At 44.6% G+C, this 20,928-nt stretch overlaps 1 protein-coding gene across 2 annotated transcripts in view; it reads left to right on the forward strand.

Moving 5' to 3' along the window:
• The window catches only part of sema6cb (semaphorin 6Cb), a 94,722-nt gene extending 78,441 nt beyond the window's left edge, over nucleotides 1–16,281 (forward strand). Inside the window, exons 17-21 of one of the 2 annotated variants that reach the window (XM_019863786.1) lie at nucleotides 826–903; nucleotides 3,114–3,172; nucleotides 3,832–3,882; nucleotides 6,555–6,695; nucleotides 13,079–16,281. In XM_019863786.1, the coding sequence (XP_019719345.1) occupies nucleotides 826–903; nucleotides 3,114–3,172; nucleotides 3,832–3,882; nucleotides 6,555–6,695; nucleotides 13,079–14,325 (1,576 nt within the window). In that variant the 3' untranslated portion in view covers nucleotides 14,326–16,281. The remainder of the gene's footprint in view (nucleotides 1–825; nucleotides 904–3,113; nucleotides 3,173–3,831; nucleotides 3,883–6,554; nucleotides 6,696–13,078) is intronic. The other variant, XM_019863787.1, reaches the window with a different exon arrangement.
• Nucleotides 16,282–20,928: the final 4,647 nt, after the last annotated feature.

Here is a 20,928-nt window from a genome sequence, read left to right on the forward strand (position 1 = left end):
GGTAAATGTTGGGGGGGGGACTAAAGGGGTGTTTTTGGATGGGATTTGGGGGGGAGGGTAAAATGCATGAAAGCGAGTCCTACTTAAGCTCTGCAAGCGCTGGCTGTAGAGCTGAGACACGCGTCATTTACTCCTTAAATGTCCATTGAGAATGCCAGATCACCACTCGTATTACTCAGCCTTGCACATACCATATATGGGCAAATCAATATATAGTAATATACGCACACATAAATACAGAGGCCCTCATTGACCACAGGGGATACGTTCCAGTCCCACCAGTGATAGGTGAAAAATCAGCGATTTAAATGCAGTTCAAGTTAACAAAAACCACTTAAACTTAGACACACGTTCAAACAAACCAAATAGCTTCATTTTGTTAGCTTAATGCTAATATGATGTGAAATGCCGTAGACGGGCTAATAGGAATTTGCAAATATGCTACTGGAGTTATCAACTTTCAACAACTGCTACGTCAATGCACACGGAGCAGCAACGCACACATTCATCACCATACATTTGCTTTGTTCGCATTTTAATTGTGGACCTTCTTTGCCTTTTCTTATTGCTCTTAATATACGTTGCATCTCTTCCAGGAGACCTCAGTGCTACCTGGCAAGTTCTAGCACAATGTAATACTCCACTAAAGGCACGCAACTCTAAAATCAGACTTGCCTGTATTCTATAAAATCCGATCGACGATGACTTGAGAATATACATATGCCATCACGGAGCCACAGAGGACGAGCCGTGATATCGCAGGGGGAACACAGAAGACACTAATACATAAAAATGATATTTATGGTCATCTCTCTTGCCTTGCAGACGCTGCCTGTCCTCTCGGGACCCTTACTGCGTGTGGCTGAAGACTGGAAAGTGTGTCGCCACCACACCCGGAATCAAGTAAGTCTCTACAACGTGTTGATGCCATTAGGATGTCGCAGTGACATCATCAAAAACAAGACGCGATTAGCAGACAGCTGATAAAGGCGGGACTAACTGTTGAGTGACAGTCAAGGACTTGCTGTGTGTTTGCTGCCCATCAAGCTGCGACCGGCTGAATTTTCCACTCCGCACTGTGAGCTTCATTTCGTAGAAGGCCCCTTTAGTGATGGAAAGAGACGACATTCTGACACAACATTCCCGAGCGGCTCACTGAGGTTTTTGATTTACGGGCCGCCGTCCAATGAGCGAGCAGTCAGGGGTGTTGTAGAACCGTGCCAGATCCTCCGCTCCGCATTCCACATTCCAGAGCAAAAACGCAGACCAAGAAAACATAGGAGGTGAAATTTTGGGAAACGTCGGAAAATCAGCAAAGACGACGACGTCAATTTGATCAGAACATCTGCTTTGGATCCTTTTTGTTTTCATTCTTGCCGCTTGTGAGATCCTCAGACAGCGGAGGCGCGCGTCACATTCTCGTAAATGACATAGGTGGCACGGCATCTATGTGATATAGGTGTTGGGAGGGTTAGCATCAGTGTGATTTAGATTTCTACATGTCTTTTGTGCTCTATTGTTGTTTAATATGCATGGATGTGGAATGTGCACCGGCAATTCAAATCCAAAGCATAAGAACTGCGAGGCAGACGTGCTAATCACTTGTGCACCATACTGCAGGGATGGATCGATGGATTTGCTGAGTTGCATAAGGGACCTTGTTTTCATGTTGTGCTTGATGTGATTCGGGCAATGTAATGTGAAATAGGTGACACACCTCAAGTGACATCACATCATGTGACCGAGGTGACATGATATGCCGTATATTGCAAATGTGACACAGCTAGAATTATTTAACATGTGGCATCATGGGACATGGGACACAGGTGTCATATTGTTGCTGACAGCATGTGACTTGAGTGACAGCGCCAAGTCGGAGTCAGTTTCCTGAGAAGAGGCGCTCATATTTACCATGCAAGCTTGATGACATCTTCTATTCTTTTATTTCACCTCTTCTTTTTCTACTCTATATTTTTGTGACAAAGATGTCACACCGAGGCTAGAATCTCAAATTGTTTATTTTTTGTGGAGGTGCGGGGGGGGGGGTTGTGATTTCAAGTTGAGACTGTGACGAAAACTCTTCTTTGTCGTGTTCCGCACACGCTGTTCTCATTCACAGTACACAGCTAAAAAAAAAAACAAAAAAAAGTTTTGTCCAGAAACTTTTACCTTGTAGCAGCACAAGCCACAGCAGGAAGTCTCAACAAAAAAATGACAGCGCGTTCTGGTGTCGTGCCTCTGTCTTCATTGCCTACCTGGCAGTCTCAGCAGGCAAACATCATCGGTGTTGTTTGTTATGAGGAGGAGAAAGTAGAAATACAATTTTACCCGTCGCCTTAAAGACGAAAGACTGACCATGTGACGGGGTGAGATGATATCATGTGATGGCATCACATGACATCATACACGGATTATTTTGATGTCACCTATGTCACATCATGACGAGTTTATATTATGACTTGTAATCATATGAACGGTGGCGAATGACATGATTCCATGTGGTCAGAAGTCATGACACAAACGATGCGACGTCAGAGAGGCGGAATCAGGTGAAATGTGATATTATGTGAGCTCATGTGACACGAATGAGACCGAAGACGGCAAATATGACACGCGTGGCGTGACGTACGCGAGATCGCAAGATAACAGGTGACATTGGCGGTATACTGTGACACGAACATTATTGGTGGCATCGTGTCAGATGCAGACATCCCATGTGGCATCATTCAAGCATCTTTGAGTCTAAACAAAAGCACATTGGATTTATTACAGTGTCACACGGCTTACACATATGACATAAGTGACATATGACAGGTGGCATCATGAAAGACAGCTGACGTGTGACATACTGTCGGTGGAACCTTGCGGCACAGATGCCACATGAGACATCACATGCGATGTGGGTGACCAGGCATGGCATCATGCGACCTGGGTGGCACCATCTAACACAGGTGACATGTGGCATCGTTTAAGTATCTTTGAGCAATGACACAGCAGACATCATATGACTTGAGTGGCACAATGTGACCTCCGACATGTGACATATGACATAGGTGGCATCATATCACGTGAAATGTTAGTTGCTGACGCAAGTGTTTTGTGTATCCACCCAGAAGCGCCTTTGAGCAGGACGTGGAGAACGCCGCTCCTCTCCATCCGAACGCCTGTCACGGTGAGTCCACGACATTGTCTTATCACAACATAAACAAAGGCCAATCGAATCTACCGTCGCCAGTACTGTATTGTCTCTCGGCTAGCTAGTTAGCACGTACGTGTCGACTGCTGTAGGCTGTGCCGATGTTGATCTCCTCGTTGAATCCTGGAGTTTGTCTTTTTAATTGCGTGAAGCTGACAGACAATCAGTTTGTCGTCAGTCGGCCGTGAAGAACGTTCCAGACGAGATGCTAATTATTCCGTCCAGTGCTCGCATACGTAAAAAAAAAAAAAAAAAAAGTTAACAACATCGGCGTCTTCTGGCAGCTGAAAGGAAAAACAAACGTCAGTCATGTCAGGTTCGACACGAGATAGCAGCTCACCCCCTCCAAACACACACATTACCATGAAGCATTAGCATGTTCCAATTGTGTCGGGTGAATGCCGAACAATTTTTTCCGACCCCTCCTGTGATACCCCTCTAGGAAGTGCTTTTAATCTTCCCCGGTTTGGTGAGGCGTTTCTCGGATGCCGTTTTTATCGCTCGTTTGCATAACGCAGACAACAACAACAAAGGCGACAACAAAGATATCTCCTTGGAGATGAATCACAGTCGAGACTGGGAATCCTTGACGGGAAAACTAATTCCAAACGTTTTCTTTTGTTTTCCATCTTCAGATATCCTGGCGACCACTCGCAAGCATAACACACCTCTGGACTCGTCTTACGGTCAGTTCACAAATTCCCCCCCCCACGTTCTGTCCACAAATGACCTCTTGCTCCTCCACACTTCTGAATGCCGCCTGGAAGCTTCCGGAATCTTTCATTCAGGCTGTTCGGTGACAGCTTAAACATGGCGGCCTTTGTCTTTAATGGTCTTTATCCCCGAGGACTGCCATCCCTGTCATGTCTCATTTGGCTCACCAGTGCCTGTGGCGTGCTGGGAATGAAGTATCGGGACACGGCCGAGCTGGCCGGTGCTCCGATACAACCCAGGAGGCCCTGAAGAAAAAAATTGTTAACGTTTGTCACAACCTGTCTTGGCAGACGCGGACCCACACTGTGGGCATCCATTTTGTATCTCTTGACTGACCGCCAACAAGACTGAATGGTTGCTAACACCACTGACCTCTATAACACGACTGGCTCACTGAGCACTAGCGTAGCTAACTGCTAACAAGACTGACTGACCATGAACACGACTGAACAGAACATGGCTGGTTGACAGCTAACACAATTGACTACACACACGACTGACCACTAGCACAACTGACTGAAAACTTGTACTACTTGACTGACCAACAAACTAACCGCTAATACAACCGACCACTAAAATCACTAACTAACCACTAACTTGACTGAGTGTGAACACGATTGACCGCTAAGGCCACTGACAATGAACACGACTGTCCAATAACACAACTGATTGCCAGCATGACTGACATCTAATACAACTGACTAACCACTAAACACCATTGCCTTGAGCGTTAACCGGATTAACCGACCGCTAACAAGACTGACCGCCAACACAGCTGACTGACCACGAACATGGCTTGACTGCTAACACTTAACTGCTAATATGGCTGACCGACGACTGACATGACCGACTGTAAACGAACATGACTGACCAAAGACCACTGAATGACTGACTAAATGATCACTAACACAGCTGATCAGTGCCACAACTGACTGCCAACCAACCAAACAGACTTGTACTACTTGACTGACCAACAAACAACTAACCGCGAATACAACCGACCACTAAAATCACTGACTAACCACTAACTTGACTGAGCGTGAACACGATTGACCGCTAAGGCCACTGACGACTAACACGACTGTCCAATAACACAACTGATTGCGAGCATGACTGACATCTAATACAACTGACGAACCACTAAACACCACTGCCTTGAGCGTTAACCGGATTGACCGACCGCTAACAAGACTGACCGCCAACACAGCTGACTGACCACTAACGTGGCTTGACTGCTAACCCGTAACTGCTAATATGGCTGACCGACGACTGACATGACCGACTGTAAACGAACATGACTGACCAAAGACCAGTGAATGACTGACTAAATGATCACTAACACAGCTGATCAGTGCCACAACTGACTGCCAACCAACCAAACAACAACATAACTGACCACCAACACAATTGACTAACCACTAATACAACCCAGGATGTGTTTGGAATGACCCCCATATCCATGATATGGGCCCCACATACAAGCAGTGAGTTTACCATTTTGTAGCGCTGTTCCTAATGTGTCGTCAGCCTAAGTTGTCCCGAATGTTTGTGTTCTCGATGTCTATTGTAACGAAATATTGCCGAGCAGACTTCCATAACTTCACTTCCGTGGGGGCGGAGTTAGCACTCTGCTGGCGACTCTTAGGATGCAGCTCAGTGTTTGATCCCCGCTGGATGCACTCTCACGCTTCTCGCTCTTTTGTCTGGTGAAATATTTATCACACTAACAAAGCTGATGGATCGCACGAGGCCGCCACTCGCCTAAGCCCCGGACGCCATTTTTCTTCCACTTCCTGTCATCTCAACAATGGTTGCCCGCAGGGAGAAAGGCGGACGATAAACACCCACCGGCATATCCAATCAGATTATCCTCCATCTTTTGCGTTGTTGCCATAGAAACAAAAACCTTCACAATAAATCAAAGAGAACGCACAGATGGTGACGTGGCAGGACGCCGTCATCTGGCACGCCACCAGGAAGATGACAAACGGAGGCTTTTTTTCCCTCCCTTTAAGGGCCATTTAGCACGCTGCTAACAGGAGGGCGCTAATGATGCTATCAAGCATGCACTGTGTCAGCAGGACAATATGTCTGCCAATTGACAAACATTCCACGCGCCATCGTTTAACATCCTTTCAGAAATCTAATGCAACTGACCGCTAATGTGACAGACCACTTACACAACTGATAGCTAACACGACTGACTAAATCAGCTGACCGCCATCGTAACTGATAGCTACCATGACAGACCCCTAACACAACTCGCGCGTGAGACTGCGAACATCACGATCCCCCAACACAACTGACCACTCACACGACTAACACAATCGACCGCACAACAAACCGATCACTCACACGCGTGGTCTAAATTCACCAAACATTCTACACGTTGTTGTTTAACTTCCTGTCAGTTAGCGACATCGCTAATGTGAGCCTGCCAACGCCTGTGTCACCATGCAAATTTTTTTTTTATCATCACGTCAATCATCTATTATTGATTGATTGACAGATGAGTGTACACGTTTCACAACGAGGCGTGCACTTGAGCAATTTTCCTTCCGAATCCGGAAGTTGATTGACCGGTCACTAATCAATCACTGTGTTGCCCCTCCCCCTCCTCTTCCTTCCTCCGCTGCGACCACAGGGAAGGCCATACCCACAAGCGCCGGCCCATCCAATCATAAGGAGGCAGGTGACCCTGAAAGAGGTCCAGGTCCGGAGGGCCCTCCCTACGAAGGGGAGCAAGGGTCACCTGACTCGGAGCCAATCATTGTGGAGATGGAGGGTAAGGGGAAGGGGCTTGTGTCTTCTGTGCACTGCAACCTCTTAGGGATTTGCGCTGCTGGGTCCCATATGCCTGACTAACACAAGTGACTGCTAACACAAGTGACTGACTAATGCAATCAAACACACCAGTGATCGCTAACAGCGCTGACTAACTCAATTCATCGTCACACAACAGACCGCTAACACAAGTGCCCACTATCACAATTGACTGCAAAGAATGCCGGACCAACATAACTGACTGGCAACACAACTGATTAACGCAACTAAATAACTTAACCGACGGCGAACAAGACTAACACAACCAGCAAGAGAGACCCGAACAGAAGTCTCCTAGCAGTGTGCACACCAATGTCGAGAGTGAACCCTCCCTAACATTAGCTTGCGAACCAATGCCAGCAGCACAAACTTGAACAACACACTCTATACAGCACAAGTTGTCTCCTTGGCGGATGGAGGTCATAAGAACAGCTTTTGGGGGATTTAGCAGGGTGGATGGAAGTTAAGGAAGTGGTTTTCCTCGCCACCTGCCTCACCTTCTTGCTGACGTGTGCTGTCAGAGCGGCGTAAATCCTCGCTAAGGGCATCAAGAGATGCAACACATACAATGAGAAAAAGAAATAGAACACACACACACACTGTGCTGTGGTTATTAACACTCAGGTAATTATTTTTGATTTTTATAATGAAATCAGTGTTTTTTTATACTTATCAAAACCATGGCAATCAACGATCCTGAGAAATTTTGTTGTGCGGGAGAGGCTAAAAGTCCTGCAGAGAAGTTGGACATTTGCTCCCAGCAGATGGCCTCCGACAAACAAATACTTGAAGAATATTTCATTTTATCTATAAATATTTATAAGTTTAGCAGGTCATAACGTGCCCCGCACAGAAGCGCTGACTCCAGTCTTTAATATGCAAATGTCCATATGGACCGGATTCCTATTAAATATGAAAAAAACTTGACCAATCAGCAGTGACGGAACTAGGTCACACCGCCAAAACAACACGGAATATTTGAAAGATTAAAAAAATGTGAAGACTGAGTTTTTTTTTCACAAGCCAGCATGCTTTGACGCTGAGTAACACTGCAGCTGATTCGATCTCTCTGTGGTATGTGACCATGATGCATAGTCAAGAAAAGGATCTCAAACACTACACACTAGGTTTTTTTTTTGTTTTTTTTTTTGACAACAGTGACTGACTGGGCCCACAGTGATTGTATCCTCCCTGACCCCTGCTACCAATGTCCCACCTTCTGTGGTCTTCCCTGCCTGACCCGCTTGCTTCCTCATAACACCTATCCCAAATCCCCCACTGAAATTGACCCCACCATGAGCCCCCCAACATCCCTCCCACCCCCCGGCCACCTTCTTTAAAGCTGCAGTCAACATGTTGTAATCATGCAAAGTGACTTCCCGTGTTTACTGTGGCGACACAAAGGAAACTCCCTTGGTGGCGTCATATTCTCGTTCGAGCCACTGGGAAGTTTGCTCCGGAAGCGCACTGCTTTGCGGCCGTGTGCATGCAAAGGAGAGCGTGCATGAGTTGTCAGTGCTCTCCATTTAAAGGTGCAAAGCACAACATGTGGCACGTTCTGTTTGAGGATGCTGACTCGGCAGTGGAGGCGGCACCATCTCCGTGATTTGTGGTGAGCGGTGAGCTTACAACGAACACTACTGACCGCCAACACAATCGCTAACATAAGTGACTGACAACCGAAACATCCGAATGCTAACACGACGAACGCTACTGACAGCCAGCTTAACTAGCGCAACGGACTGTCAACAAAACTGACCGCTAAACCCGCTGATTGTTAACCTCGCTGACTATTAACACCGCTGACTAATGCAACTGACCGCCCACATAACTGACCACTAGCGCGATTGACAGCTAACACAACTGACTCACGAGTCTGACCGCTAACACCACTGACTTATGCGTCTGACCGCCTACACAACTTACTGATAATGCGACTGACTGCTAACACCACTGACTAACACGACCTAGCGCGAACAGAACTAACATGACAGACCGCTATCATGACCGACTAATGCAACTGACTTGCTCACACAGCAAACCACGAACACGACCGATAACGGGACCAACTGCCGACACAATTAGTATGACTGACAATTAACACCACCGACTACAACTGACCGCCAAAACAGCCAACACCTAACATGGATCACTGCTAACACCACTATCACAACTGACTGCGAACACGACTGACTGAGAACATGACTGACCGCTTACACAATAGACCAACACGGCTGACCCCCTAACACAGCAGACCATTAAAATGACTGACAGCTAATACAACTAACTAACGTGACCGACCACCGGCGCAACTCACCGCTAACACGACTGACTGCTAACACGACCGACTCCTTATTACCACTGACTAAAGGAACTGACCGGCAACGCAACTGACCGATGCCATGACAACCTAACGCTGAACAGCAGCCAGTCAGACCGCAGCATTTACGTGTGATTTATCTATGTCTTTACATCGACCTCAAAGTGCTTCTATGTTAAAAAAAAATGATAGTGGATGAGCTCATTGATTATCTCCAGAAATCTCCTCCACCCGAATTCAGTTTTTGCATGTGGAAACTTAAACTTCTCTTTTGCCACAGACGGTTGAGGTGGATTGTGTGTGTGTGTGAATAGAAAGGTTTGGATTTGCTGTTAGAGCGGCGCGGCGGCGTTGCGCTGCGATTGCATGTGCGCATAAACAAAGCCTGAGGCGGCGCTGCTGTCAGGATGAAGAAGTCATTACGGAACAATTACACGCCCTCTTGAGCTCACATTCACTCCCACTAATTACTGAACTCTTTTGACTTTATTAAAAGAGCAGCTCTTGACTAGAAATTCAACTTTTTTTTTTTTTTTTTTTTTTTTTGCTGGACTTCACACAACATTCCCGCCTCGCAACATGGAATGTTGTGATACTTATATAGCACTCACGGGGGCATGTGAGTCCATTTCCTGTCGGGGCGTGTTGGATTGCAGTGCTAATAAGCTAGTGTCAGACTTCCATTTTATTTATTTATTTATTTTCTTCTTTTGGGGAATCCATCTTTTATTTGTTGAAACTCCAGCCTTTGTTACTCGCTATTTGCTGCTCAGGCCAAAAGCAATTGAAGTATTACATTAGCGCCCTCTGGTGGAATCTTGGTGTTGTTAGGTCTAATTCATCCAGAGCAATTTTTTTCACCTGTTTGAGATGTTCTCTTTTTTTGGGTGTTTCACTTCATGCAAATTCAAAAGTGAAAGTATGTTTCTGCTTCCCTCCCGATGCATGTCATTTCAATTTGCCTGCATTCCCTTAACGTTTATTTTTGTGCGTCGACGCCAAAAGCTCAGTTGAACGACTTAATACCGTTTGTGTAAAGTATCAGCGTGCCTATTGGTTTGCCCACGTATGACGTTACGTCAGCCTGAATAACACGCATGCTAGCTTACGCTATTGTCTCACGTGAAGGTGGTTTGTTTGTGTTGAATATTTGAAAGACTGAATAGAGTTGTTCAAGTAACATGGCTTCGCGATTGTGTATGTGCTAGAAGCATTGGGGTTTGTGATCCTCTCATTTTTGAGGGCTTTGCTGCCATTTTGTCACATCATTCAGCAATTATGAACCTTTCGGGGAGGCGTCGATTATTTGCGGGGGAGGATAGAGAATGTTCAGTGGGAGGTCATTCCAAAGAGAGGCTCGGTCCCCTCTGAGCCTCTGCTTAGTTCTTGGTACCTCTAATAATGTCTGGTCCGTAGACCTGAGGCACCGGGCAGGTGTGTAGGGGCGGTGGAGCGAGGCCATTTCAAGATTTGAAAACAAATAATAGGATCTTAAAAATGTACAGGGAGCCAGTGAAGGGATGCCAGAGTCGGAGTTATGTGCTCCCTCTTACGAGTACCAGTCGAGAGGCGAGCAGCAGCATTCTGGACCAACTGGAGAGGCTTAATGGAGGATTGGCTGACTCCGAAGTATTCAGGTTTTTAAGATTAAGGAGTCAACAATGAGTTAACGATTCCCAATGCAGCCGTTGTCAATCATTCCACCCGTTGTCAAGTCCCGCCACACTTTGTGCTTTTTCCGCACAACCGGTGCCGTCTTCTCAAGGACATGGAGTCACCGAGCGTGAGGAAAACCTCCCTGACTTACTTTTTTTTTCTTCACTCTGTTGATGGAAAGCAGAGAGACGAGCGCTGCGTCTGTTTTCATTTCCAGTGATTGGTGTTTGTCCTCCCACAACACGAGGAGGACGTGTGCTGATACTTGATACTTGCATCTTCAAAACATTTTCTCAAGTGACGTCCTGTCAATCACGTCTTGCTCTCCCCTCCCCCTCCCTCCTCTTCAACATAAACACGCATTCATTCACGCATACGTCGATGTATGCTGACACACCGCACATGCGTACTTGAAACACATACCGTAGCTCTGAAGCAGCCGAATTCCTGGGATGATCACAAGCGTCTCGGTGTCAATTTGTCACTGTCTAATGGATGGCTGAAAAGATGAAATTTTAATGTGCTGCTGTGGTCACTTGACTAATTAATTCATCGAACTCGTCCTGGACTGCGTGCGCTCAAACGATAGACCGAGGAAGAGACCACGGAGGACAAAAAAAAATAAAAAATAAAACGTCTGATGCGGTTTGCTTGGATGTTGCTCTTCCTTGCGCTGTCTTTATCTGTCAGCAGACGTCTGACACTTTGAGGCCTGCAAAGCCTCCTGGGAGTCGACGTCGTTGTCTGCCACGGTTGCCATGACGACCACTTTCTCCTCACACACACACACACACACACGCACACACACACGCACGCATACACGTTACAAACGAGTTGCACACTTTTGTCTGCGCACTTCTGAAAAATAATCTTGAGTCTGCTCCTAATTTCCTCCACCGCCGCGCCTTGCTCACTATTTGAGCGAAAATATTGGGACACAGCTCTGAATCATTCGTACACGTTCACGTTTTTGTCAGCGGTGGATTTTTAATTTGCCCTTGAAGAGATTTTTGTAAATTGAAGATAGCCCCCCCCCCCCGTCGTGCATGCGAGCGATCTCGTCAGTGTTCATTTCAGCCCCCCCTCCCCCCCAAAAAAAAGATGAAAGTTGAGCTCCGCTGCGTATTGTTCATTATTGATCAGTGAACGTGATGAGTCATCATCTTAACGATCATCATCATCCCGTTATGAGCATTAACATCATTTTCACTCCTCAGCAAAGATTTTAGCCGCAATTCTGTTGCTTTGGACCACCTGCATGTTCGCACGCGCACCCACGGGGACATATGCTAATGAGACAAACACACACACTCACCAATGTGTCATGTGGGCTTTTGGGGGCGGTGGCGTAGAGGAGAGACGTGACACCCCAGATGGTCGGCAGTGTGGACCAAGGTCGTTTACACATTACACACACACGCACACGTACACACATCACACGTGCATTACACTACACACACACACACCACACTGTCAATTAAGTCCATATTGAGTCTTTTGAGTGGCGGCCATTTTCTGTGTTGCTGGGGCTTAAAGGTGGGGAAACACGAATGATTGACAGCTGCTGATGGCTCAATTGTGCTTCCCTCACTATCCTTTTGTTCCCTTCCATGAGGTTTGTTTTTATCAAGAGCATGAATTCTCATGTATGCTCTCAGTATGGATGAAAATGACTCAAAAGCGCAGCATGGCAGTGGTTAGCATGTCTGCCTCAAAGTTGAGAGGTGATGGGTTCAAATCTGGGCTGCTTTTTTTTTTTATGGTTTACCTTGACTAGAATCCCATGTTGCATTGTGGCCAAAGCTAGAATCCTGGTGAGAGATTACGTTGTTTTGGGGGTTTTTTTGACTCTCTAAATCCTGACTGTGGCGAAAGGAAGCCACATGCTGAACTCGTAATATGTCATACATTAGTTGTCATGACGACTCCTATTATTTCTTCTCCTTCCATATCTTCTTCCAGTCCTTTTTCTTGTTCATCCATTTCTTCTACTTTCTTTTGACAGTTGGAAAATCTTGGCGCATCCCTGCCACCTCCTGGCCAACTGCCAAAAGAAAGTCAAAACGATTCGGGAATGATGATTTGGGCTGTCAAACTCTAATTTTAATTTGTACAAGACGCACCTGAGTTAGTCGCAGGACGAGCCAAACTTTAAAAAAAAAAAAAAATTGACTTGTAGTCCACAAAACATACGGTGTTATGTTTTGATTGTTTTTTTTTTTTGTTGTTGTTTTTTAAGAGTTGGTGTGTCATTTTTTTATTTTAAAAAATATTTTTTAAACATTTTACTTTAAATTATTTTGTTGGTTTTTGGTCACAATAAAAACCTTGCAAATGAGAACTAATAAATGATTTTGCGTTGTTTTCAGGCGTGCGCCGTCCTTCCGAAGTGGACAAGAGCAACCACAGCGTCCACTACACGCTGCTGATCGCGTGCGTGCTGGTGGCCTTTGTGCTGGGCGCCTTCCTCTCGGGTTTTCTGGTATCCTGCTACTGCAACCGGACAGGGCACAAGACCCGGAAGCTCTCCAAGGACCCTGAGGTCCAGATCCCTCACGCGCTGTCCCTGCGCAGCCTGGCCAAGCTCAATGGCCTCCTGGAGGGCGGCGCCGGCAAAGAGGACAAGCTGGAGGCATCCTCCCCGAAGATCTACAGCTCCTTGTTCTCCAAGGAGGCCCCCAGGAGGAGCACCCACCATGCCATGTCAATGGGGGACCTGGTGCTGCCCCACCACCACCACCTGCGCTCGTCCTCGGAACTCTCTGGACTGCCCACGCCGGACTCCACGCCCGAGCTGCCCATCAAGAGCATGAAGGCCTTCCGAAACCAGTGGGAGAAGAACCACAACTGCAACAACGCGTCTCGGCCGCCCTCGGCCCACGTGTTCCCCTATGGGGCGTCGCGCCACCCCGATGAGCGCAAAGTCCACAACGCCGAGCGCCTCCTGCCGCAACACCCCGGCTACGCCCACAAGGTGATGGAAGTCACCTCATTGGACGAGCTGCTCAAGCACATCCACGAGGGGGGCGGCACCAAGACGCCGCAGCTCATCAGCCCGTCGGGGGGGCATCACACCGGCGGCGCGGCGGCCGCGGGGCACCTGGCCTACGCCGGCCGCGTCCAGCCTCACATTCCCGAGACGGAGTCGGCGCCGTACTACAGCTCGTCCACGCTGCCCCGCGACAGCCTCACCCGCCGCATGGACGTCCCCCCGGACCCGCCGCCGCCTCCGCCACACACGTCCACGCTGGAGCGCCGCCAGTCCTCGTCCCAGAGGCACTCCTTAATGGGTGCCGCCGTATCCGGTGCCGGCGGGGCGGCGCCCCCCCGCAGGGCGGCGCTCCCTCGCCATCACAGCTTCAGCCAACGTATGGGAGTCGCCCACCAGCCGCCGCCCCTCTTGGCGCGCATGAACTCCACAGGAAGCTGCGACGGGCACTTTCCCCTCCTGCCGCCCGGGTACTTGGCACGCTACAACGCCGCCCAGCAGGAAGGCCCTCTCAGGGGCGGCGGAGGGATGCGAAGAGGGCCCCCCCTAAAATCCGACGCCCCGCCCAAGCCGCTCTTTATTCCCGCCTCCTCGCCCGTCAGCCCGCACGCCAACTTCAACTACTGACGGCATTTCAGACACGGACCGGCGCCTCAAGTTGACGTGGGGAATTATCTTTGTACCATATTGGTATTGTTCTCTTCTACGTGACACACTACATTGACCTTGCAACGCAACGCAGCGCAGAACAGCTGATGGCGCCCTCAAAGTGCAACCGCAACAACTTCGGCCACTCCTCAGTCAAAAACTGAATCGATAATGACCTAACTATGTCAACAATTACACCAACCACGACATGAATAGTCACGTCAGCTGCATGAATGACTACGCCTGCATTCACGACTCGAGTCCGCAACAACACTGCAACTGCAATGATTACATTGTCTACGCAACAACTACATTCGTGACCACATTGATTGCATCACTAACCGCACATCTACGTCAACGATTACAGGAACGGCGACATCAACCACTACGTTGACAACAACACAGCGACTTCGGTGACCACATCAGCTACAGTATTTCTTCAATGACCACAACTATGTGGAGTTACCTCAGCAAAAACAATGACATCAATGTCGACATCAACAACTACAGCAACAATAACAGCTACTACAACAAACACTTTAATCACCACTGAACATCATACGTATACCGGTTTCACTGTCAACAACTAAAACCATAATTGCATCGACTTCAACAATTGCGTCAACAATAACTATCTCAACGGCTTCTTTTATCACGACATCAACAATAACTACGTCAATGACAACAATGTCAAAACAAAACACTATCTGAAGAACAACTGCAATCATACCAAACTGCATCAGTGTGTACATCTACACCTATTTAAACAACTACATCAACAATAACTACATCAACAACTACGTGGATTACAGCGGCTGCATCAGCATTAACAGCAAGACCAGTGACTTCTTCAATAACCACTACATCAATAACGACATTAACAAATACACATTGTCTACACAACCGTATTAATGGTAACATTAACAATTGCGTCAACAACAAAAATAATGACATCAAAGTGTACAGTACACCGACGACTTCTACAATCACTACATACCAGCTATACGGACGTCAACAACGACAACTACATCGACCGTATCGATAACTACATGAGTGACTCCTTTCGTAACGCCATCAAACAACTAGATTGACGACATCAACAGCTACATTGCCCACAATAACTACCACATCAGCGAATACGCAGCAATTGCGTTGACGGCGACGCGAAGGTTGCACCGAGTTGCAGTAAAGACTTGAAGAGGTGTGAAGCGCTGCGACGCTTGGTTCTTGTTTTCTTTGCGATGTCGTTGTTGCTAACAGAATGTGTTTCTATTATGCATGTGTGCGTGTGTGCGAGCGTGCGTGCACTGTATACTGTATGTGTGTGTAGAGCCACATACAGTATATACTATCTGCAGTATATATAAATATAGATATATATATATACATATGTGTGTGTCAAGTTGTGATGACATTAGCAAGAAAGTAACTTTTGTCTTTGCCTTATTATACTCAAAAACCACGAAATTCCCCGAACCCCACCCCCAGCCCCCTCTAAAAGAAAAAAAAAAACTTCTCCAAAAACTAAAAAGCCCTCAAAACCGATCAACAAATACATTTGAGGCTTATTCCTAAAATGTTCCTGAAATGACTTCACAGCATCCTGACTTCATTGTCATTTGGCTGCGCAAAAAATGCCAATTTTATTATTGTGTTTCCTATTTTTGCATTATTAGATTTTTGGGGGGCGGGGGCAGTGGCGCCAGTCTGCTGAAGCCGACAACTCGCTGTTGTCATTTTTTTTTTTGTTGTTGTTGTTTTTCCCTGGGAAGAATTTTTGATTGTTGCTGACATGGACATTTCTCCAGGGGGAACATTTTGGACCGCCAGAGGCCGACATTCCCAAAACAAACTACAACAATGGAGAGAGCTGCACTTCTTATCGACACACTTTGAGGTTAATGCTTGTAAATAAAAACATACTGACTACACAGATGTACGTACGTGCGTGCCTTATTTCATACTCATGGCAGCACGGATTGGTAGTGGTTGGTCAATCTGCCTCACAGTCAAGAGGTTCTGGGTTACTCAGTCTTAGGTATACCTTGATAGGCTCTAATTCTCACATGACAAATTGTCAGTCTGTGTGTCGAGCCCATTTTTGAGGGTGCTCAAACCACCCCTAAAGTGAATCCAAGCACCCCCAAAATTTTAGACCTCTTTAGAATTTATTTTTACCACCATATCCTTATTTAGCATGCGAGACAACTGTTAAAACCACGCAGTAATGGGTTGAAATGTAATATTTTAACACAAATACAACCCTCTTTTTCCTAAAAATGGGTTGATCGACCCCACTTCTGTTTCTGGGCGACAAATGTCCTTTGCACAGAGCTATAGCTTCCAGTCATATGGATTTTGAAGCAAATGTTTTCAACAAACCTTCGCCCTTCATCTAATGACCGATATCTAACATTGCCTAAACCAGAAAATGCAGCAAATTTCTTTCCTCCTACCACTCCGTTATCATTATCATTCCCAGGTTTAATTTTTGCTGCATTTAACCAAAGGGGCACTGTTCAGGTTGAAATAGCTTGAAGTTGGCTGACATTTTTTTTCAAACTGGGAAACGTTCCAGGTGGTCAAACAGTAACACAGTCCTTTTTGAATTGGAATGAGAGAACCACACTTTTGGCATGTCCACGTCTTGGTATTAAAGCCAAGGTGCTACTGACAAGCTAACCGGATTCTCACGATCATTTAAATTCCTTTTACCTATTTTTTTGTGTGTCCGTGGTGGCTCGTCAATAGAGAGCGCTGGCTAGGTTGTTGCTCTCCTACCCAGCTGAGTTGTAATGAAAGGAACAAAAATGAAATAATGAAAATGAAATGTTATAACATGTGTTAAAATATAAGTATAAATGTTTTAGATGAGCAGAATAATTAGTGTACAGTATATTGATGAGTAAAATGGATTTGTTTATCTGGCCTTTGACAGGAACTAACCACATCCAAGATGGCCGTCACATCTCTGTGAAGGCCAACATATCTACGTCGTGGCCATATTGAATGTGGTTCAGGCTGGCCTCTACGATGTATCTGATTTAGTGTTCATAATTCAACTCAGTGATGTCACTACCCTAATGGAGCCCCTTTGTAGGTAAGTGCTTACTGAAGAAAAACTTGAATAAGACCTTACATGCGCAACAACTAAGACGTGTGTGTTTTACCTGACCAATTGGACGTGTATGACTGCGTGAGTGTGTTTTGATCTGGTCGATTGTTTGAAGTGAATGTGCACGTTTGTGTGTTGTGACTTGGCTGCCACGACATCACGGCAATGCTCACGATCATTTAAATTCCTTTTGCCTATTTTTTGTGTGCCCTTGGTGGCTCGTCAATAGAGAGCGCTGGCTAGGTTGTTGCTCTCCTACCCAGATGAGTTGTAATGAACAAAAATTAAATAATGAAAATGAAATGTTATAACATATGTTAAAATAGAAGTACAAATGTTTTAGATGAGCAGAATAATTAGTGTACAGTATATTGATGAGTAAAATGGATTTGTTTATCTGGCCTTTGACAGGAACTAACCACATCCAAGATGGCCGTCACATCTCTGTGAAGGCCAACATATCTACGTCGTGGCCATATTGAATGTGGTTCAGGCTGGCCTCTACGATGTATCTGATTTAGTGTTCATAATTCAACTCAGTGATGTCACTACCCTAATGGAGCCCCTTTGTAGGTAAGTGCTTACTGAAGAAAAATGAATAAGACCTCACACGCGCAACAACTAAGACGCGTGTGTTTTACCTGACCAATTGGACGTGTATGACTGCGTGAGTGTGTTTTGATCTGATCTATTGTAAGCCTATGTTTGAAGTGAATGTGCACGTTTGTGTGTTGTGACTTGGCTGCCACGACATCACGGCTCTCCCAAACACACACAGGAAGACGCAAGAAAGACAAGATAACAAATAACGTACACATTGTCGTGTTAAAAGTGAAAAAAGAGAAGTAATATAAAAACAACTAATATCGTCCAGTTTTATATTTGTTTTTACTTTTCTCCTGGTGGATCCTTTACCAATGAGTTGTAATGAACAAAAATTAAATAATGAAAATGAAATGTTATAACATATGTTAAAATAGAAGTACAAATGTTTTAGATGAGCAGAATAATTAGTGTACAGTATATTGATGAGTAAAATGGATTTGTTTATCTGGCCTTTGACAGGAACTAACCACATCCAAGATGGCCGTCACATCTCTGTGAAGGCCAACATATCTACGTCGTGGCCATATTGAATGTGGTTCAGGCTGGCCTCTACGATGTATCTGATTTAGTGTTCATAATTCAACTCAGTGATGTCACTACCCTAATGGAGCCCCTTTGTAGGTAAGTGCTTACTGAAGAAAAATGAATAAGACCTCACACGCGCAACAACTAAGACGCGTGTGTTTTACCTGACCAATTGGACGTGTATGACTGCGTGAGTGTGTTTTGATCTGATCTATTGTAAGCCTATGTTTGAAGTGAATGTGCACGTTTGTGTGTTGTGACTTGGCTGCCACGACATCACGGCTTTCCCAAACACACACAGGAAGACGCAAGAAAGACAAGATAATAAATAACGTACACATATTGTCGTGTTAAAAGCGAAAAAAGAGAAGTAATATAAAAACAACTAATATAGTCCAGTTTTTTTTTTTGTTTTTACTTTTCTCCTGGTGGATCCTTTACCAATCTTCATTATCTATCGGCGTCATCAAAAGCCCTCTAAGCACTTTTGCTTTTTCAATATATTTGTTATTGTTATTGTTCGTGTTTATTTTTCTCCACAGTTCAGTTTTGTTCAGTTTTAAATTGTGTTCTTTATGATTGATTGTTGGATGTATAGTGACATCTTGTGGTCGTGTACGTGTGATGCAGGAAGTCCCCTCGGAGACCAGGGACACTTCAGTGACGTGTGATGACGTCTATAAAGAAAAAAATTGTCAAGACTGCTTAAAATTTTGTTTTTTGTTTTTTTTACAGAAAGCAACAAAGATTAAACGAATAGTTTTTTGAGAAAGTCACCATTTAAAAAATATTTGAATTGATATTTGTGAAGAAAATGTATTTTTTATGAAATTTGTAAGAAAACGGTTACAAGAAAAAAGTGTTTTTCGATATAAAGTATTTTTTTTAATTAAAAGTCAACATTTTCAATAAAAACGTGTTTGTCTTTCAGTTAAATAACGTACACATATTGTCGTGTTAAAAGCGAAAAAAGAGAAGTAATATAAAAACAACTAATATAGTCCAGTTTTTTTTTTTGTTTTTACTTTTCTCCTGGTGGATCCTTTACCAATCTTCATTATCTATCGGCGTCATCAAAAGCCCTCTAAGCACTTTTGCTTTTTCAATATATTTGTTATTGTTATTGTTCGTGTTTATTTTTCTCCACAGTTCAGTTTTGTTCAGTTTTAAATTGTGTTCTTTATGATTGATTGTTGGATGTATAGTGACATCTTGTGGTCGTGTACGTGTGATGCAGGAAGTCCCCTCGGAGACCAGGGACACTTCAGTGACGTGTGATGACGTCTATAAAGAAAAAAATACTGCTTAAAATTTTTTTTTGTTTTTTTTTTTACAGAAAGCAACAAAGATTAAACGAATAGTTTTTTGAGAAAGTCACCATTTAAAAAATATTTGAATTGATATTTGTGAAGAAAATGTATTTTTTATGAAATTTGTAAGAAAACGGTTACAAGAAAAAAAATGTTTTTCAATATAAAGTTTTTTTTTTAAATTAAAAATCAACATTTTCAATAAAAACGTGTTTGTCTTTCAGTAAAGCCGTTTTCAATAACTTAATAACAAAAACTTAAATAAAAAACATAACCTTGACAAAAAGTCACACTCTTATAAGACTAAAATCACAACTTCAATTGTTAAAAGTTGTTCACCGTGAGAAATATAGGAAGTCCTTTTTTAAAAAGAAGCATGTCATTGCAGCTGTCTTCGTGGCTCAGTAGCATTTCATTGGCTGAAAAAGATGCTGCAGTACTCACTATTTGCCACCGGAGGGAGACACAGTACACCACTCACATGGTGCGCCAACTCTTAACTTCAGGGGAAACCCATACGTATATGTGTCATGTATTAATTTCGACGATAAATATTACCCATCATAGGTTGTATTAAATACTATATGCGTATGCGTGCTTTGCCCTAACTGTGCGTAATTAGTAACTGATCCTGTCTATCCAAAAAAATAATAATAATAATCTGACATATCAAAGACAAATAAGATACAGTCCTGTCTATCCAAAAAAAAAAATCATAATAATCTGACATATCAAAGACAAATAAGATACACGTCAAAGACTAATCGAAGTGTATTTGATAGCTAAGTCACCCCAAAAACAATCAAAATACGTTAAAAAAAAACTCAATTAACACACATCCAAGATGCATTAGAGGCCGTTCAAAGACTGTTGATGTGTCTTTGACGACAATGACACCCCACGTAAAAATCAAACTAAATAAACACATCAGGCACCTCAAAGACAAATGGAAGACGTGTTAAAGAAAAATCAGACATGTCAAAAACTGTTTGAGGTGTTATTAATGACAAAGACGAAATGCCACAA

Source organism: Hippocampus comes, unplaced genomic scaffold (assembly GCF_001891065.2).
Source record: "Hippocampus comes isolate QL1 unplaced genomic scaffold, H_comes_QL1_v1.1 scaffold249, whole genome shotgun sequence".
Classification (NCBI taxonomy): domain Eukaryota; kingdom Metazoa; phylum Chordata; class Actinopteri; order Syngnathiformes; family Syngnathidae; genus Hippocampus; species Hippocampus comes.